Below are 22657 nucleotides of genomic sequence, written 5' to 3'. Positions count from 1 at the left end.
CTAAATTTGCTAAATTGTATTGGATGGTAGCATTTATTTGTATTATATGGAGATAAGTTAGCTTTTTATTATCTTACTTTTTTAAGATTTTCACATTCATCATCACCATTTTGATTGTTTGATTACCACTTTTTCACTTGAATACCAATTTTCTAGCTGTTCTGTTCATTTGATCCATTATTTCTTAATAATCAAGGAAGAGGGTCAAAGACACAGAAGTAGCTGCTGCCTTTCAGTATTCAGTCTTTTCCCCTGTTATCTGTTCCACCTGCTGATAATGGTCATTATGAAGATACTATTAAGGGAGCAAACTCCACAGGAATAAAATGTGAATTAACAGGAAAATAGCAAAAGAGAGTAAAGAAATGGAAACTATAACAAAAATACATGTATTTCTATATTTATTATGAATGAAAGTCTCACACTACTGCGTTTTTGTAAATGCAGCATAAGAGAAGAGAAAGGAGCAGCTAATTAAACAAAGAGGCCAATTTGAGGTAAAATAACTGACCAATTATGAAACTGGTTGGAATATAAACCTGCAGCGGGCACAGGGGCACGTCTAGGACTTGGATTGGAATTCAGTGGCCTACGTATATCATATCTCTGTGGTGGGGGAGATTGGTACACCATGGTACATTACAAATCTCAGACAGCCAGTTTGGAAGGGTCACCAAGAATAAGCAGCTGGCCCTGGTGTTCAACATGTAAGCTTGCTACAATATGTGCTGACATTACAGAAGATTTCTCTTTGGCTTATCCAATCAGGACCTCTGTGTTCAGTCAGCCCATGGTGGCACTTTCAATGGCAGATAATATATTAAAAGCAGTACATACTAAACAAGACCAGATCATGGATACAGTGGTCTCTGAGGTCTCTGTCCTGTGCTGAGAAAACCAAATTGGAGCGGGGAGAGAATGAAAAAGGTTGGTGGTCAAACCATTGCAACATGCCACCTGTGAGCCTGTTACAGTAGTATGACAGCACTTCCTTGTCGTTAAGACTCTGACAACAGAGTAGAGAAGGTTTTCTTTGCCTCAGGTTGTTGTTTATTTAACAGCACAGCTCTTGGCTGTGATCTCAGGTAGAGAACAAGTGAATAGAAAGGGCAAGACCCAGTTTTGGTTATAGTCACATTAAATATTCAATAAAGTATTTACTTTGAACAACTTTATACATAAAATGATATATCCTGTAATTGTCCATCAATCAATATTTTATGTAGTGCTTTCTTCTTTAAAAAAACAGTCATCAATTTGCTAGTCAATTAATTGTTATTTTATATATCACCTTTTACAGCAACCACTATCAAATAATGACAGAACGCCATTGTAAATGCAAGGTTATTGTTCATTCTTTGACCATAAATAGTGCCTGGGCCAGAATCAGAAGCCATGACTATGGAGATGTGAACACTCATGCTGCACCATTTTGCCACCAATGAGTAATGTTCTTAAGTAATGTAAAAAAAGAGAGGACTTTGATGTCTTTAAACTATTTGTATGTAGAAGACACACAATTAATACATCTTTATTGACATAGCCCCTTTTCTATTGCACATCTTTTTATTTTGAAAATTACAAACAGTTTCTATTTTTTTAAAGGAAGACTGACAAGATAATTGACTTACTCTGGGTAACACTGTAACAGATACTCAGTGGTTGAAATGGCCACCTTGTAGCTTACAATCCAACATGTCTCTGTTAGGCCACACTGCCTGCCCAATACTGGTGAGAAGGTTGAGGAGGATGATGTTTATAAGTTGATTACCAGTACAGAATGTAACATTTTATTATTTAGAAGAACTATATTGAAATAGCAAACAAATGCCCATAAAAATAGATGAGAATGATCCAGTGTATTAAATTAGCTTCCTACCATACTTATATCATTTTGTGATATGATTACCCTATTAGTCATCTAAAGTTCTAATTTATTTTTTTCTTCCGTGCACAGTAATAATAAAAAGATGTAAAACTATTTGGCTTAGTAAACAATAATGAAAATGTAATATGGCATACAGTATATTTAAACCCCACATCAAATTTTGTTTTAATTTGATGGAAGAGTTTAAGCAAAGATTAAATCTGTTGAACTCTGGACCAAAGAAAATTTTAAGTTTTTGTTTTTGTTTCTTGCAGGCAACCTTTTTCTAGATCCAGAAAAGGTAGATATCTACAACCTAACTGTTCAAGTAAAAGACATGGCAGGTGGTCCCATGGCACTGTCCAGCACTGGTGTTGTATTAGTTGAAATTGTTGAAAACACGTGGACTGCACTCGGGCCAGTGTACATCCAGGAGAATCTTGCAGGCAGCTATCCTATGCAGATTTTACAAGTAAGTTGTTACTCATTTTGGGATGGCAATAAAAGTTAAACATATATTGGAAGGATTTCACCATGAGAGCTGAGGATGTAAGAATATGTTTAAACTTTCACTCAATATATGTTCTGACCAATATGAATAGTAAAAACAGGATATGTTTTGCTTTCAGGTGGCATGGTGGTACATTTGATCCCATATCCTGTGTTTAAATCTCACATCCAATTGTCTGTGTGGGATTTCCTGTTGTTGTTCTGGTTTCATTGCACATCTCAAAGACTTGCATTTTAGGTTAAATGTTAATTCTTATTGGCCCTATTTGAGTGTAAGTGAGTCCTGCAAAATACTTGAATCCTATCTGGGGTTGGCTCCTGCTTTGCACCCAATGCCACCAGGGTTGGCTCCAGCCTCTGATGACATATACTTGGATTAAACAGGTTAGAGAATGTAAATTTATATAAATAAGTAAAATTGTAATAATAAATCCCTTTATGTTAAATATAATTTCAATAGAGAGCATTTTTGGTCTTTAACTGATAAGTTCAGTATTTTTCAAGTCAAAGTTATTTCTTCACAAACATGCTATACAGTATATTCAGTTGCCACACAAAATTGCATTCTGAAATTAATTGCTTTCTATAAAATGAAAAATATATATCTAGTCTGTACTGCTACTTTACAATGTAGTCTATGGGGCTTGGAGGAAAAGCTTAAAAACATACCAAATCTGTTTATCATTTAGTCATTTCTGAACAAATAAACAGCAATATTGCGAGATCCAGCCAGTTCAAAAGAAGATGTGCTGTAAGAATTAGCTTAGCACTTAGTCTTCCTGTGTAACAGCCTTTCATCCCCCTAGGGGTGATTCATAGTAAACATTTTGTGCCACTCTTTGTAGTTTTGTTTTGCTTTTCTTCTGTATTTACGCAAGACTTTGCTGAAGTGAACAGAAAACATATCCTTACCATGAGAAAAAAAGTACAAGGAATTTGTGATAAAATTAGTATTTCCAGATCCTTTTTGTTGTCAGAAATATGCATCACAAACACAGAAAGCACTGATTAATACTCAAGAGCGGGTTTGACATGAAAAATTGACATATCTGGTAAGGTTTTAAGCCTTTTCTCCATGTCACATATATATTGTAAAGCGCCAGAGCAGGCAAGATCTTTTTTAATGCATAGAAAGTGCTTAATTGTAGAACACAGTTTTGCGAAGATGTTTGTGAAGAAATAATTGTGACTTGAAAGATACCAAACTTATCCTTTAACAAACTAATAAACAACTTTAATTTTATAACCTAACATTCTCAAACCTATTAACTTAAATTCATGGTAACATAGTATAAAAGGCATAAACCAACTGTGGATATCCCAGCAGTGGTACAAATAGGGGGGATGCAAAGGATGCATTGCATGGGGGCTCATAGCAGTTGGATCCCATAAAAGCCTTGCTGATTGGTTAGTTGCAGAGTTTTCCATCGCGCTGTCTTCATGCAACCACCTAGACAAAGAGAACTAAAGTACAGCAGTCTGTCTTCAAAGGGAATGGCTATTAATTCACCACTCACTGAGGGACATTGCTATGGGGCTAAAAACCATCTTACATACCATTTGAAAATAGATTGTTGCACCCTGTGCGCCAGGGTCAACTTATCTACAACACAATATACAGTACTGTAGGTCAGTTTTGAAACGCCAATTAATCTAATACACTTGTCTTTAGGGTTGTGGAGTAAAGCCAGATTGATGGAGGAAATCTGCACAGACTAGGAAAGAACATGAAAATTACACACAGACAACAACCTGATGTGAGTTTTAAATCCAGAATGCTGGATTGGTGATGCACCAGCACTGACCTCTTTATAATTACAGCATTACAATATCTACATGCATTTTCTGTAGCACAGGCCATGTATGTGCCTTCCACAGTAACTTGGTGGTGCAAATGGCACCAGCAGCACTTATGCTTTAAAATTTAAGTACCCTGTCCTCTTGATTATACCACATAACATCATTGACCACTGACATCAATAAAACAACATGACAGATTAGAACCAACAATATTTTTAATGTCATGATACCCTGGGGGGATTTGGTCACTGTCTGACTCACAATTGTGTTGGGAGCTCAAAGACAGAGTCTGCAAGTGATCCTCATCTGACATCCCTTCTGTGTGTTTTTAACATCGTCATCCCTAGTGCTCTGAGGGAAAATCCTGAAGGCATTCATCACTTCAGTCCACCAGGGTGCACTTCTGACCTTTAGGTCTGTTATTTAAAGTTTTCTATTAGTCAGAACTGCCTTAGACTTTCATCTACAAAAACAGCCTGCAGTGTCAGACTGCCAGTCATTCATTAATAGCTAATCTTACCATCTCTTAACTAGGATGCACTTTTGTAGTGTTCCATTTAAAATGCCACTAATATGCCATTAAGGACTATTGAATAAATTTTATCTTAACTATGCCTTTTTTCCCCATTCAGGTCTGTGTTGTGCCACACAATTTTAATGCCCTCTGGGTAGACCTCTACTTTGATGCTGTCCTCTGTTTTCAAAACTTGATTTTTCATTTCACTCTCCATTCATTTATTTGGGTGAGGGTTGCAATAGCAACAAACTACCTCTAATTGCCTAGGCTATCCTTTCTTTGGCAACAGGCTGTTGATATATCTAAGGAATTTCAATGCAATTATGAACCATCTAACAGCTACAGTATAATCCCTCTGCTGGGTCTTGGGACTCCTCCAGGTACTGTCCAGCTCAACTCTGTCTGGTGCAACTTCTGTTGGAGGTGCCTTGGACACCCAGACCATTTTAATTGTCCCCTTCAAATCCAGGATTACCTCTTACTGTTGTTTATCTCAGTCCAGCCTTCTGTATGTCTAGTCTCATTCACCTAAATATTTAAAAGCGAAAATGCGTCTTTTTTCATGGTCCCTTATACTTGATCTTTCATGAACTGTCCTATTGACTTTGTGTTATATCACATTTTAAATGCACTGAATTATTCTTACTCATCTTGTATATACAATTAAAATAGTATATAAAGTGTGACTGACTGATCATTTCTGTTTCCAAATTGTTCCCATTATAATTTATGAGAGTACATGTGATATGCAGATGTCATGGGACAGATAATTAGGAATTACTGTTATTAATCAATCAAACATTTATATAGCAACTTTTATACAGACCACCATTATCAGACTCAGACCAGTTTAGAATAAAAGTTGAATAAATAAGCAATATTCATCAGTCCATTTTCAAACCACATTCAGCGGGTTGGAAAATGGATGGATGGATGGATGGATTATACAGTTCAGGGATTAAATGAAATTAGTGCCTATCATGGCAAAATTAGGCATAAGGTGCAACCACTCCCCCACAGGTCAGTCTCACACTAGGTCGGTTCTGAGTCACCTATCAGCCTAACCCAGCCATCTTTGAGATTATACAACCATAGGGAGTATAACCAAACTCCATCCAGGCAGGGCTCAAGTTTGAATTTCAAGTAAGGACTTTGGTCCTGCAAGGCAGCATCACTAACTATGGCATCACTCAATTAGAGAATTAAAAATAAAACACAGATATAACACAACACAATCAGATGTAATGTAAATTGGCATCAGATCAGATCACATGATATAGAATAACATAACATATCATAGCATTCCATTCTCAGATCCACCACAAATTCAGCATCACCAGTAGATTTCCTAAAAGCACTTGGCACAAGGCAAGAAACAGCCCTTGTCAGGATGCCAGTCTATCACCGGGTCCACTTTCATATACAGCTATTCTTATACAGGAGCCAACATAGCATTAGCAATTAACTTAAACTACACGTTTTTGTGGATAAGGTAGAAGAACTATTGAATGAAACCCAGTTATCCAAAGCATATAATACATTTGAATTCTAAATTGTAATTCTTACAGATCCATTTTTGTTGCAAACTATGTAGTGTTTTATTTCTAAGACTGAGGTAGTGTTTTCTTAAAATTAGCATTTTGCTTATGAAACCATCCATCCATCCATTATCCAACCCGCTATATCCTAACTACAGGGTCACGGGGTTTGCTGGAGCCAATCTCATCCAACACAGGGCGCAAAGCAGGAAACAAACCCCGGGCAGAGCACCAGCCCACTGAAGGGCACACACCCACACACCAAGCACACACTAGGGACAATTTAGGATCGCCAATGCAACTAACCTGCATGTCTTTGGACTGTGGGAGGAAACCAGAGCACCTGGAGGAAACCCACGCAGACATGGGGAGAACATGCAAACTCCACGCAGGGAGGATCCGGGAAGTGAACCCAGGTCTCCTAACTGCGAGGCAGCAGCGCTACCACTGCGCCACCGTACCGCCCTTATGAAACCAAATACTCATATTTAAAGCATCATCCAAATACACAATAATAATAGTACAAAGCCGAGTGTCTTGTGAGCCTAAATTCTCACCATCTGGTAGCTGGTGTAAAGAATACACAGATACTTCACTCAGAGAGCTACAACGCAGGAACTTTGGTGTAGCGGTTATGGCTTGGGCTTCAAGCTCTGAGGTTTTGGGCTCAAATCCTGCTTATGAAACTATGTGACTATTAGCACATCACTTCAATTGCTTGTACTCCAATTGGAAAAATAGAAAGAAATGTAACCAAATGTATCTCAAATGTTGTAAGTCACCTTCAATAAAGGCATCAGCCAAAATATAAATAATAATACTTGAGTTCTTCTGCCTCAGTCCCCCAGAATCATCAATACAAAATGCGCTCTGTCCCCTTAATCTCCTTGGACTTGCTACCCCAATCAAATAAAGTTGCAAATGAAAATAATGAAATGTAGTTTCAATAAGTAAGTGATTATTATGATTAGGAGTCCAAAAACATAATAAAATAGTGAGAGCAAAATAATGCAGGCTAAGACCTTCACCAGCTTGCCCAGAAGAGGCCCACCCCAATCCAGTGTCCTCCAAAATGCTAAGTGCTGGTTCTGTCCCAGCTAGGCTCAAAAATGGAAAGCTGGCTTTAATAATTACAAAAGTCTCAAAAAATATCAAAAGTCTCACAAGAGCAAGAATGACTGTATGCTCCTGGCTTGTGTACAAAAAGGCAAACAAAGAACCTTTATAAATAAATAAATTATTTATTAATTAAAAACAGAAAAATACTGTCATGAACTTAGAATGGGCAACACCATCACATCTCGATTAGTAATGAAAAAGGGAAAACATGGGATCTTTAAAGATAAAATGATTGATTATCAACAAAAATGCTCTATAACAGTAAAGCTCCAAAGACTATAAAAGCACAAAAGGCAATGCCTTCAAAATAGACAACCCCAAAAGTAACCAAAGTCCCAAAGTAAAAATCAAAAGAAGAGTTGAAAAAAACAGTGACAAAGATAGAAATACAACAATAAATCAAAAAGCAAAACAATAAACACTAGAGAATTCACCAACACCAAGCACGCATTCAGTGAACCACAAAGGACTGTGGGTTTTCCTCAGTTTTTATAGAACTGTGGGCAGTCCCTTTTGGCGATGGGCAGGTAGTAATGCCTCTTGGGGATCTACCCACAAAACACACAGAACATAACAGTATATTCAGAAAAACATGAAAACTAAATGAACAACAATATTAACATTAACAAAAGAATCAAACATGAGCAAAACTGAAATAAAAACAGCATTTGAATCTACAAACAATACAAGGAAATACAGTAGCTCAAAAGATCAATATAAAAAGTCAAAAAGAGTTGCCTATAAGTCAGTCTGAGTGTGGCAGGCCTCAGCCAAGGTTCCTCACATGACTGGGGTTCAAATTATTTTTTTTGTCTCTTTTGTTCATTTTTGATTCTTTATGTTGTTTTTGTGTTTCATTCTCTACTCTTGGTTTGTCAATGTATATAAGCTGCCATTGTTATGTTCCATGTATTTTTGGGTGGTTTCCAAAGATGCTGGACCATTTGCCAATCACTGCCAGGACCTGCCTTCCACCCAAATTATGGAGGATCTTCCACAGTTCCTGGCAGTTCATTGTGAAAGCTTTCTGGAGTGGTGAGTTCTTGTACTTTAGCAAATTCTTTATGCCTTTTGATTTTTCTGGATTTTTTTGACCTTCTGCTCTTTGTCTTGACCTTGCTTTTGGATTCTGTATTGAGACTGTTCAGTTTGAATTGCCTTCTTGTTACAGGCAATTCCATCTTGTCTTCGTGCTCCATGGAGCTTCATTATGATTGAAATGCTTTTTTGTGAGGAATAAACTTTTATGTTATAAGATTCAGTGCTTGACCTTATTAATGGTATGTGTTTGATGGTGATATACCCATTCAGTGGGCATTTTTGGCAGTGTTATCTACTTTGGGACTATATAGTGCTTGGGACTCCTAGCTCATGATAGAGTCCAAATCACAATCCAGAAGACATAACCCTTTATCAAATGCAAGAAAGTCAGTCAAACCAATAAATCCAACAAAAAGAAATAATTATAAATACTCATAACACAAATACCATGATTTCCTGATTTGAGCTTATTTAGCTCTGACCTTAAATAGTCAGATAGAGAAAGGGCATAGGAGTGATGTCAGGGTGGCCCCGCCTCCAGGGGCTTCACACACAAATCACAAGGAATAATAATGCAGTTAAAGGAACAATTCACAATTATGAACAAAACAGAAAACACATAAAGATACGAAAAATAATAATTAATAAATAATAGTGTAACATAAAATGCATATACATTACAGTGATAACAAAACCACATCAATATTGAAGCCAGACCAATAGGTAAGTGATAACATAACTGTAATAACATAACATAACTTGGGAATTTCCCCTTGGGATTAATAAAGTATCTATCTATCTATCTATCTATCTATCTATCTATCTATCTATCTATCTATCTATCTATCTATCTATCTATCTATCTATCTATCTAATATAAACATAGTACTCTCTAACTATAACTAAAATAATAACTTAAATTACATCTGACAATAGTAGTAATTGTAATAGTAATTTTCTAACCCACTTAATCCAGACCAGGGACACAACAACATTTATTTACTGTATATAGCACATTTTCATACAAATGATGTAGCTCAAAGTGCTTTACAAGATGAAGAAAGAAAAGCTTCTAAAAAAATATAAAAATAAAATTAGGCAATACTAAATATCAGAGCCTATCCCAGCTAGGGCACAATGCAGGAACAATCCCAGGAAAGGGGACCAGTTTATCGAAGGGCGAACACACACACAACTACTCAATAAAACCAATTTAGCATTGCCAGATTACCTAACCTGCATGTCTTTTGGACAGTGGCAGGAAACTGGACCAACCAGAGGAAACCCACGCAGATATGAGGAGGACATACAGACTCCATGCAGGGAGGACCCAGATGGGAACCCTTGTTTCCTTATTACAAGGTTACAGCTCTATCATTGCTCCATGCTGCCCATCCTAAAATAGTAGTAATGATAATAATTGTAGCAGAGCTAATCTAAAACAAGCTTACTTCTGACTCACAATCAAAATCTGAATTAGTCAGCTTTTTTCAATTGGCTAAAATGGTTGCTTCTGTATGCCAGGATGGCTGAAAACTCAAGTTTGCAAACTGGGAGACAAGTGACTCCATCCATGCAAAGACATTTTGTTTGGTTACAAAAGCAATGAACTAGGCAAGATGAAGGTGCAGCCCAATCTCCTCAAAGCCTTCTGTGCTCACTGACTGGTTAGATGACTGGTGTACAGTCTGATTTGAGTGCAGTGCTGACAAGAAACTCTTCAGCTCCTCATAAACATAAAATTCAAATATCAGCTTTTGGAAAATAGATTGAAAGAAGGACAACTATAGGAACTGGATTACAGCTAGGAAATGTCAGCAAGGCAGAATGGTATTTTACACATTGCCATATATCGGCATATGAAGTATGTTACAGGTTTATTTATATAGTACTGTATACACCAAAATACAGTAGTCCAAGTTGCAGAGGCTAAAGAAGACTCTATAGGTCTGAAAGAACAGAAAAGTGATTACAATGCAAGTTGGGTCACAGTGAATCTCCGTCAGGATGTTACAAGAATGGCTACTTGTTGCCATAGGTGTACAAAGACCACTGTAGATTGATACTCTGAATCGGTAAATTGTCTAGGAGTGGTTGGTCTGGTAATGGGCCTGGGTGTGCAAAGGTTCTTAATAAATGGCTGATCTACAGAAGGATGTTGTTGTGTTTTAAGGGAGTCTGTACTGTGGTTGAAGCCAGCTCCTTTAACCATAGAAAAATGGCGAAACATTTGTGCAGAAAAATCATAATTCAAACTAAAAAAGCCTGTAGCTTTTTGTATTAAAACTTCAGCTCAAAACAAGATATTTAAATACTATTTATTTTCTCTATTACAACATAAGACACATCTACATTAATAAAGAATAGTTTCAGACAAACACTAATCTGAGTAAAATGTATACATTACTTTAAACAGTTTCAGAAACAAGAACTGGTCAAACAGTCATTATTTTTTCATCTTCCTGAACCAACGAATTGTCATTAAGTTCTACACATATCTGATGAATCGCAGCAAAGAGTTTACATACATAGACTGATGCGAACCAGACGCCTGGGTTTCCATAACAAGAGCTGTCACTGCTAAGAAATCCTATCAACACAGAATTCCCCACCCCAAGAACTTGGATAAAAATCCCACGTAGCTGAAAAGATTTATAGGCAGGTAGATTTGCTGTCAGAGTCCTGAGGAAAAGCAGATGACAATGAAACTTCAATGGAGTGAGACCAATCTTCTCTCAGTGTTAAAGTGTTAGATATTCTTAATAAACTTAAAAAAGCACATATTCTTTATAAAATGCTGGAAACAGTAACAGCTTTTAAATATTGTCTTTACCTTGTGAACATGTATTTAACATAACATTCTCAACATCGCTTAAACCAATTCATGGTTAACGTGTGCTGGAAACTATCCTAGCAGCACTGGGCAAATAGAAATCACCAGCAGAACATTTACTGTATTTAATTTTATCTTAATTTATAGCAGTTGGGTTCAAGATTATCCAGTTATGGACAGAGTACCAGTTAATCACATTGCACACTGGACTAGCTTAGTGTCAATAGTGTGTAAGATATTTGGGAGGAAAACCAAAACAGGCAAAAGAAAGTATACATAAATTTGGAGGTGCAGGGGGAACATACAAACCTCACACTGACAGTGACCACCAATGGGTCAGGCACCGACTTTGCAAGGCTGCCAACCACTACACCCTTCTTTGACGTGCAGAGCATCAAAACTTTCCTTCAACTCTACCTGAAAGTGCACACTTAGGTGATCATTTGCAAAAGAAAGTAAAGTACAACTCCTCTTCTCTCCATGACTGTATATAGCAAGAAACATGCGCCATCAATGAATGTGTGCTACATGAGACATCAACCATACTTGTTTCAGTTTCCTTCCAGCTTATGCTTGTGATGGTGCAGGTTGGCCCCATGCTATTGGGTCCTTCCGGGGAGCCTCTTGAACCCGCTACCATTGATAATGTACCTTAGAGATGAGCCAGCAGATGAGGACACAACACAAAAAGCAAGGGGTAGGTGCAAAAGTAATTACTGCTTTTATAAACATAGTCCATCAAAAAACAAAAAAAAAACAAATCAAGTGTCCAAAAGCAGTGCAGTGATCCATCATTGAATAAATAAATAATCTATAAAAATGGTGTTAAGTGGAGGTTAAAAATAAATAAATAAGAATCCATTCTAAAGAGGTTAAAAACACTGGCAGGACACTGCCCTTCACAATTCTTAGCCCTGGTAGCTTCCTTTTAAAACTGATGTCTTTCTGACTTAACCTTGATTGGGCCTCGCAGCATGGAGAGACATCAACCAACAGGTGCAGACAACCTTTCATTCTGGCCTGTGTCCCCACCACCAATCCCACTGTGTTGCATGGGGAGCTGCCAAGCCCTACTCTACTCACATTGCTGCCGATCACTGGGTCGTCCCGGCAAGAGCACACCCTGAGTATACTGGCTGCTCCTGCTACATGGTCACTCAACACGAGTGACCCCTCAGCCTCCTCCTAAGCACCGGCCACACGCTCCTGGTGCTTGCTTTCCAGTCTGTCTGCTTCCTCCCGTCTTGCACTGGGTCTTGCACACTCCTGCTTGTTTCTCACGGTTCTTCTCTTTAACCTCTGTTTTCTTTTCCTTCCTCGCCCCAACTACCCCACCAACCTCCCGCAGTGTGAGCATGCACACCCACAAACACACTGTGGAATTTTACTAAAGAGCACCCATAGAAAAGGCCAATAAATACTAAAACCCAACTCTAAAAGCCCTCTGATTACTTATGAGAAAATTAACACGAAATTGAAATAGAAACAGAATGGAAAAATATTAAAGAAAACTGAAAAACAGAAGGTGACACGGTGGCACAGTGGTAGCGCTGCTGTCTCACAGTTAGGAGACCCAGGTTCGCTTCCCGGGTCCTCTCTGCGTGGAGTTTGCATGTTCTCCCCGTGTCTGTGTGGGTTTCCTCCAGGTACTCTGGTTTCCTAGGTGCATTGGCGATTCTAAATCGTCCCTAGTGTGTGGGTGTGTGTGTGTGTGTGTGCCCAACTGAATTGATGCAGGCTCAATTCTAATGTGTTTCTAACAAATGCAGCTAATGTGTACAACAAAGAAAAAAAATTACAGAAAATGGATGGGCTTGCTTCCTGGGTGGTCCGTGTACTTTTTGGTATTTGAAATTTCATTTTAGAAGCAAAAACGAAAATGAAAGGACTTTTCAGATTTAGATTAGGATTTCAGATTTAGATTTAGGATCCCCCATCTCAGTGGCCCCCGTACAACCCAGGGGTGCTGCCCCCTTGTGGCCCAGAAAAAACACTGCCCTTCTTCCGGTACTCCCGTAGTTCCGGCATCCCGGTGGGGCAAGGTCCCTGGACATCTGTCAAAATATTTATATATGAAAGTAAAACTTTTTGATATTTGTGTGGAATATACCCACAGAGAACTATAAAAGACTGTGAGAGATCCGAGACGGACGAGCTGAGTCGGGAGGAAGGGTGGCAACGTGTCTGGGAGTGGAGGATTGATTATTGATTGTGTATTTGTGTTGATTTATGATTATTGTGGAGTGGAGGGTGCTTTGTGCACTGTATTGTCCGAATAAAATAATAATTTGGACTTTAATCTGGTGTCTGGCGTCTGATCTGAGGGTTCAAGGGAGCGATAGCGCCCCCTATCTGTCACACTATGAATTACGTTTTTCCTATTTTGAGAAGTTTTGTGCAATTCATCACCCTTTCCTTATTTTATGGTTGATAATTTTGGTTGTATATCCAACCTTCTTCTTTCCTCAAGAAAAGAAGAAGACATGCATGTTGATTATGGCTGACTCCCACATATGCTGATGCTTAATGTACAACACTAATATGCCAACTCCTATATACATCTCTCTTTCTCTGATTGATTGTTAATTGTGGCAAGAATCATTGCTGTAATTAGGGATGGTCCTCGGGAAACTAGGTTTGAACCCCATGGCCCCTACTGTCTCTATATCCCTTCTGTAGCCACTGAAGGGTGGGTTCAGCAGTCTTCACCCTACATATCTTCATAAATGGGCTGTAATTTTCCTCTTTTTTTAGGTAAAATTTTGTAGTACAAGCAATGTGTAGCCTAGAGTCAGATCATCATACCCACTCCTGCTGAACTCTTTAGCTGTATTGTTGTTAATGTGAAATGTGGCACAATGTAAAATTTCGAGAGCACCTTAACAGTGTCGATCAACTAAATGGTAAAAACATGGCCAATGTACACGATAAATCTAACTTTAGACAGAAATCTCCCAAACACAGTTTGTCTCCTTGCCAGCCAAGCCCTGATGGATGACACAGTCCCATATGTTCTGCTAAGCTAAGGGAGTTCTCCTTCTTTGGCTCTGTTTCCCAACTTCAATGTCTAATGGGTTCATTATTATCCAGACGCACTAGCCTGGCTGGAGTCCAGCATCTTCTGTCTTACTTGATATTCACTGAGTGTGCATATTGACATTGTATCTAAATGGAAATGAGCACTTTTAGGTTATTAGTAATTCACTAATAAATGCATTATTTATTTATTTTTATTTATTTTTCAGACTTTCCTGTTTTTTTCTGGGACATTTTGATTTTTCACCCTGTTACACAACCTCACAATCCTGTGTGCCATGTCAGGTCACTAAAAAGAAATGTGCATGAAATGACAAGGCAATATTTTATTGCCTTCCCTTTCAAAAGCAGAAATGTCAACTAAACAGATACAGTCTTTCATACAAATGTTTTTTTATGTTATAAACTGCTCCATTTCAAATGATTTTTAAAGTAAGAGCTTCTCCCATTTCCCAAAACACTTCTCTGCAAGTTGTCAACAAACACTCAGCATTTTCAGTGTGCTATAGACACCAGAGTGGCATTATCAAAATTGTATGGAACTCTATCAAATGTGTGATTTTATGTTTTGGCAAACTAAGTGAATGATACATTGTGACAGCTGAATGCCAGTCTCTCAAGGCTATGCCAAGGCCAAATTTATCAAAGCCTTCTACCTCAGACAGAAAAACTGGACACTCGTAAGATCAACTCAACCTAAATGGATGACAACTGTGGCTTTTGGTAATTTTTGTTGTAATGTTTTTTCACTATTAGGTTCAATGGAATGGACAGCCAGTGATCTACAAGCTAGAAGGAAATGACATTGGGAGTATTTTTAGCATTAGTGCAGAAGGCATCATCTATGTGAATGGGCCTTTAGACAGAGAAACTCAGGCTAAGGTAGGATGATTCTGAGCCTTTATGTTTTGATTTTGTAAAAGCTTTATAAGGAAATGTTTTACTTTATTCTGTCTTCACAGTTAAACATACATAAAAGGTGATAGAGTGGTTAGCACTGGTGCCTCACAGCTCTAGAGTCTCGAGTTCACATTTGGTCAGGTCACTGTATATGTGGTATTTGCATGTTCTCTCTGTGTTTCTGGAAGTTTACCTCCCACAATCCAAAAATTTGCAAGTGTGGTTCATTAGTGACTCAAAATTGTGCCTTTGTAAGTGAAAAAAAGTATACTGTACAGTTTCTTGGCAGCTTGTCTAGGCTTGCTTCCTGCATTGTATACACCATTCTGCTGCCATAGACTATGTCCCCAAGATCCTGAACTGGACTCTGTGGGTTCACTGCATGAATGGATGGAAAATATGGGGCCCAAAACGTACAGTATTTATTAGTTCCAGCAGCATCTCATTTTTTATAAGCACAAATCAGTTTGGAGGGAATTCAGACATTTAGCCCATACATATTAAACCCATATCATTCATCTATTGTCCCAGTTGTGTTGTCATTTAAAGGGATTTAATGTTAAGAAATACAATTGTGACCCACGTCTTTCAGCACTGGACATGAATTACTGGTCTTTTTACCATTCAGTATTATGCATACCAACAACCAATCCTGAGTGCGTAGTCCTAAAATTAAAAAAAAACTTGCTTCTGTTTAAAATGCGCCATTCCTCAACTTAACATGCTATCTGTGGTGCAGAAAAAAATACTTACAATTGGATTTTTATGGCACCTACTTCACTATGCAAAAAACATAAAGGTTACGACACATAGTGCCTCACTGATCCAAGAGTCGAGTTCAGCTTTGTTGAAGTCCTTGTGCAGTCACTGTGGGTGTTTTCTGCATTCCACAATTTCTTCCTACCTTTCAAATGCATCAATTAATAGGCCCAGCAAGAGTGAGTGTGTATGAGTATGCTGGTTTGGTTCCTGACTTGTATCTTATGATGCTAAAACAGATATCTCTGTAAAGGAAGAATGGGCAGGTTTGTTTGCCTGATTGTACATTATCTGCCCTTTCACCTAGTTTGGTACACAACTTTTAATATCACACACATACCTAATTTAGTGACACGAGACAATCTAACCTTCATGTCTTTGGAATGTGGGAATAAGGGAAAAAATTGATATAGGCAGTAGTAAATTATGCATTAACCAGGTAACTATCTAAACTGGTGTCCCTGGGCTGGGAGACAGCAGTACTAACCACTGCATCACCAGGCTGTGCATAAAGCATAAGTTTTAAATACAGTAAATCAACCTAAAGATTCTGAAGATGATTAGTAATTAGACCAGCCAAATTGTACTAGCGCTGAGTAAAACTCATTCTATGTTTTTTGAAATAAGCAATTAGGTTAGTCATTAGCAGTCCCTTCTATTAGATCAGTCATCATATCAGTGGGCAAACAAAAATCAGATTCTCATTTAAATGAAATTTAGAATCTAATCTTAACAATGCTGTGATGCTGTCAGTTCCAGATGAAGGTGTTTGCGGAGAACACTGAAGGCACAGCGTATGCTGATCCCCTGGAGCTGAGAGTCATAGTGAGAGATGAGAACGACAATTCGCCCACCTTCTCCCAGCTGAAGTATCAGACGACCATAAAGGAGCTAACCACAAAGGGTAGGCCTCCTGCTGACTCACTCTAGACTTCACTGACCTCCCTCAGTGCCAAGTCGTGACCTAGGAATATTCTTTAAGAACCTTGTTATATTAATACAGTACAGAATTGTGACATAAATATGCATTGTGATAAGTAGGAGGATGGAGAGTAGAACATTACTTATTTCTTGCTTTCAGTTCACTTTGTCATGAAAGACAATTTTGGGTTATAAAATAACGATTGTAGATCATTTCAATCTCTTCTCTGCATGCTTTTTATTTATCACAGGCCTCCAGCAGGATTCTTCTTCAAGGACATAGGAGACAAATCCACAATAATGAAACTGTCAATGGTTTGGATACAATAGCATACATTAATTTTTCGACACAGAGTCTTTCTGCCTGTGTTAGACATAGAGGACGATTACAAAGTTAGGAAAAATGTGATAGAAAGTTCCTCAGAAAAGGCCTCCACTCTCATTTAACACCAATAGGGACAAGAAATTAATTAAAGGGGTGCCTTTGATAGTAAAAATAATTTAAATGGGTACCTGAATACCTCAGCAAGTAAGTACAAACATACAGAAAATTAATCAAAAACCTACTGATACTCTGGGTTTACTTCAATGCGTTTTGAACTCATATCTGCTATGATCACTAGGTGCTAAGAGAGAACTGGTGCAAGAGAAAAAAATAATGGGTCTTTTTAATAAAATATTGCATGCATGAAAGCATGTGTATGCCAAAAAACAGGGAAATGTGTATGGCACAAGAAATAATCTTCCTAATTTACCCTTTATAAATTACAATCATTTTGTTAATGTGCATATATGAACACACCCTGAAACTCTCCCAGTTGACACCCTAATAAAAGCATATATGGACTATGCTGATTAACCTCATATATATGCAATGATGCATGCCATCATTGGCTCATAGAGCATCCTCCTACTTGATGCCTCCAGATACTCCCACCTACATTTGAAGAGTCCTGTGGCACACTTTACAAAAGAGAGCGCGAAGAGTATGTGCTGCATTATAGCGCCTCTTCTCTGTACTCTCGGGGTTGGGAAAACATGTAAGGTGCCACTCTATGAGCAGGTAGGCATTATCACCTGGCTTTTGCAATTAATATTATAGGACATACAAAGCACTGAAGGTTCAGACAGTTACCTTACCAATAAGCCAAACAATAAACGAGCCACCACGTGGACTGCAGAGGAGAGACGCTATAATGCTGTGCATGACCTTGAATATTTAGTTGCCGACCACAGCCAGATACTCCTGAATGCAGGTGGTGGTGTCTTGATGCTTCAGGAGGAAGGCTGCTCTACCAGCCAATAAAGTTCTGCAGCATTGTGATTACATGTGTATGAGGTTAATTAGTATGCTCCACACATGGATGTTTCAGGGTGATGCTTGAGGCACGTTCATGCATGCATATTTACAATCTGATTGTGATTTATAAGGGATAAATTGCCTATAAATATGCATATGTTAGGTTTTATAAATCTGATTTTGTTTTTTTTTGCCGTGTGTGTGATTTCATGCTCAAATCCATACAAACTTTTATAAGTGAGAAAACAAGACATGAAAAGTTACAAGGAACAGGTTAAAACATAGTCTGAAGACAGGAAAGGGTTTAGGCTCAGAAAAGAAGAAGAATACTGAAACAACTAAACCAAAATAAAGTTCAACTTCAAATGTCAAAAAGCTCAAAACAGTGTCAGAATCAATGCCAGCAAGAAATATTTTCTAACCAAAAAAAAAAAAAACATTTGAGGACTGTGAGAAATTTGGTTTGAATTATCTAGAAGTTTTGATGCCTGTGCTGGATGCTTCTGCATCCTTTATGGTATTGCATGATAACGTCATGTGTTGCGATGTTGCCAATTAGGTAGATTTCAATAGGCATTGTTGCAACATGGCATGAACCATCAAAAATAAGTACAACATGTCAGATTCCAAAATGGTGCAGTGATGACATCAAAATAAAAATAATAATATAAATAATGGGTACAGCAAGCATAAATCATAAGGCTGCAGCGATGCAACAATAAAAAACACAATATGACAGTGACAGTACCAATATGAAAAACAATATGATGATATCAGAATAGGAAGAAAATTGATATAAAATGTTTTAAAGATGGACAAAATAAAACAGAAAAATAAAGAAATAAAAGAAAGATAATTACATGATAATTAACAAAAAAGATGGTAATTAACCGCTAAAAGAAAGAAATTAACACAATTTCATTAATGAAAACAACAGTACAATTTACCAATAAAAATAAAACTAATAAATAACAATAAACAAGACTAAAACCAGAGACTGAGTTCTGGAGAGATCCTCACAGATAGATGGTTCTGCATTTTCCTTTCCTCTGCTGTTAGCTGGCCATATCAAAATTAATACATTAAACCTCATTGTAATAAAACATACATAATCTTGCATAATCTTAGAGAGCCTGGGGCAGTTGTGGCATGCTCTGTTGACCAGTAGTCTTATAGTTTAACATCCCCCCAGCAACTCAGTCCGAAAAGTCTCATCTCAACATTTTTAGGTAGGTCTGTTTTTGTCTTAAGTCAAAGGACAGGCTCCTGTGGGAGATAGAGCTGTCATCTTATCAGTGCTTACCATGAAGTGCAATGAATACAATGCTGCTTCAAGAAAGAAGGAAAATGGGAGTTTAAATGATGCCTCGTTTGCCATACTACTGGAGCATTGATACGGACTCCAGTGCTGTCAAACAGCAAGTTAATTGTCAGGATACATCAGTCTCAAAACATTCTGGAAATCTGAAACTTTGTTGAAAAGTTGTGAGGCAGTTCTGTGAGCCTTCATCCATTGCATTTCCTTGTTGCATAACTTGACGTCTTCAAGACAACAAGATCCAGCGACTGCAGTCATTAAGCTTGATATGCTCTCCGACTAGAAGTCATGTAGTGTGCTGCAGAAATTTATAACATCTTAATTAGCTTTTGTAATTCAATTACAGTATTTTCTTTTGTACTGTTTTTTAAACTAATATGTGTATTTATGTTGATTAATATTGAATGGTTCACAATTTACTGTGATTGCATTATAGTTCTCTGACACATTGAATTGAATGTAGGACATATCAGACCTTAGCAGTCTCTGCGCTCCCACACTGACTATGTGGCTCTCTTCATCTTTCCTGGCACCCACACACATGGGAAGGTGGCACATTGCGTAGTGTAGCCACCTCAATGCTCTGTGGCATTCAGGGGCAACTGGGTGACAGACAGCTCGGCAAAAAGACAACTGGGCAACAGACAACTCAGCGAAAAGACAATTCGGTGGAAAGACAACTTGGCGAAAAGACAACTGGGCGACGGACAACTCACCGAAAAGACAAATGGGCGAAAGACAATTTGGCAGAAAGACAACTCAGCGAAAAGACAACTCAGCTAAAAGACAACTGGGCGACAGACAACTCAGCGAAAAGACAATTCGGTGGAAAAACAACTCGGCGAAAAGACAACTCAGCTAAAAGACAACTGGGCGACAGACAAATCGGCGAAAAGACAACTCGGCGAAAGACAATTCGGCAGAAAGACAACTCGGCTAAAATACAATTGGGCAACAGACAACTCGGTGAAAAGACAACTTGGCGACATCCTTTACCAGTTAGGTAATAGTTAGGTTCAAAGAGATTTTTTAATGATATTTAAATGACAACATAGGGCGCCGGAAAATCCACAGAATCACCTGCTTTATGAGAGTCCCAGTACATTGAGAGTAAAGATATTCCTTAAGCCGTACTAGCAGGTCACCTTTTGTATTCTAAATAATGTTATCATACGATTACAATCAATACAATTTATATAAAGGATTTGCAATTTTGGTTGCAGAAGATAATGTAAGATAGAGTTTGTTCCATCTGCAGAATAAAGTTCGTTCGTCAATTACATAAACTTATTTTAAATCACGTTGTCATTTAAATATTATTTAAAAATCTCTTTGAATCTAACTATTACCTAACTGGTAAAGGATGTCGCAAAGTTGTATTTCGCCAAGTTGTTTCTTCACCGAGTTGACTGTCGCCCAGTTGCCACCGAACCATTGCATATGTGATAGCCATGTTCGTCTACCCGTTTGCCTGTCTGCATGAAACAACTCTGCTACCGGTGAACTAGATTTGTTGAAGTTTGATACACTAATTATTCAAAGAAATTTGAAAACAGGGCAATGTACACACTTTACACATTTCATAAACACCTACTGTGAAGCATTGATGAATTTGTGAATGTTTCTGTCTTAAAACAAGAAAAACATTCTGTGCAACTTCAACTATGAATTAGTTTACTTTTTCATTTTTAACTTGAGAGTGGCTACTTCCTCTTGTACATTTTTTGTAATTGTTTTCTTTTCCATGTTTGACAGCCAATCCTGACAGAAAAGCACTGAAGCGGCTACAGTTGTGCACACTGAAGCAAGTGTACTTTGCTGCAGGACACAGGATAGGCAGGGTCAGATGTAGGCAGGGTTGGGTGATTGAGTTTTACTATATAAGGGAGGTGCAACCTAAGATGTGTGTTTATTTATCTAATTCGTAAATAATTATATTTTTATTTATTTAATACAGTAGTAATGATATTGTTTATTTACTCATCACCGTCCTTTAATGTACCAGAATGAGGAGGCAAAATTCTGTTTATACTAACAGCCTGGTTTTTGCATTTTCCCCATCCTGTGCTAATCTCTGCAGATGCATGCCATTTTGCATGAACCTCAGACACAGCAGCAATTCTCATGATGTTCATGTCTGTAAAAGTCAAAAATAAAAATAATGTAACTTAAATGTATGACAGGTGGCTGTGCTACAGTGACTAAACAGAAACCTCACGTCTGCATTATCTAAAGATTATGATTCAGTATTTCTGTGAGAGTGTAATTTATTGGCAAAGCACCACAGCAATCTGCTGTCTATCGTTTAAATGCAGTCAATAATTTATAGCTTGAGATTTCAGCACAGATTTTGACTCTTTATTGAATACTTTTTTGAAAAAAGTGGCGTTTAAGACATTTGTGCTACATTTATGACCCTCATCCTAACAACAGCACATGAATGTTTTCATTGGTTAAGTAGGAATCTGCTGTCTATGAAATTAATTTCAGCCACATGATATTGTGAAATATTATTAAAAATTAAGGTATGCTTGCAATGCATGTAATTACATTCTATTTTCACTGGTAGTGTTGCAGGTGTCTCATTGTTACAAAAATATGTAATTAACAAAACTGTGATTACAAACTCTAATGAAGTGACTAGAAATTTAAAAATGGTCTAACTTTCAGACCAGCTAACCAAGTTCACAAACACACCTGAAGGTTATGCTATATACTTGTAATATAGCACTGACAAGTTACGTTCATTGATAAGGTAATATTAGCCTTATGTGGGTGGTAAGTGTAAGCCTCCACTAAAAAACAATGGCACTCTGCCAAAAGCTGATTCCCATCTTGCTTCTGATGCTGCTAAAGCTATAGTTCAATTTCCATGAAAAGGTAGACATTTCAGAAAACTGGGGGAGTAATGAATGCTTTTTTTTAATTAAGCTATACTGTATACAGAATATCAAATTAGATGATAGAAATACAGTATATGCTGTAACTTTTAAATCTTTTCTCAGTTTTTGTTAAACGTTATTTTCATTGACTTTTATAATTGTAATGCTGCCATGATGTTCATGTAACAGAGGGTCATCTGTGGAGGTGAGGAGAAAGCATATGAACTCAGGTGGAGCAGTCGGACAGTTTCTTGCTATTCAAGCACCCTGCATCATTTGCCTTCACGAATGCTTTTGCCACTGCCCATCTCATTCC

The 22657-nt window shown here is 37.7% G+C and overlaps 1 protein-coding gene across 1 annotated transcript in view; it reads left to right on the top strand.

Annotated features, from left to right (window-relative positions):
- cdh16 (cadherin 16, KSP-cadherin) overlaps positions 1 to 22657 on the top strand; it is a 175563-nt gene that overhangs the window by 50686 nt on the left and 102220 nt on the right. Inside the window, exons 7-9 of the mRNA XM_051932212.1 lie at positions 2143 to 2339; positions 15018 to 15143; positions 16674 to 16824. Of these exons, the coding sequence (XP_051788172.1) occupies positions 2143 to 2339; positions 15018 to 15143; positions 16674 to 16824 (474 nt within the window). The remainder of the gene's footprint in view (positions 1 to 2142; positions 2340 to 15017; positions 15144 to 16673; positions 16825 to 22657) is intronic.

The sequence above is a fragment of the Erpetoichthys calabaricus genome, chromosome 9 (assembly GCF_900747795.2).
Source record: "Erpetoichthys calabaricus chromosome 9, fErpCal1.3, whole genome shotgun sequence".
In the NCBI taxonomy this organism is placed as follows: Eukaryota; Metazoa; Chordata; class Cladistia; order Polypteriformes; family Polypteridae; genus Erpetoichthys; species Erpetoichthys calabaricus.
This window is presented reverse-complemented; position numbering and strand designations above follow the sequence as displayed.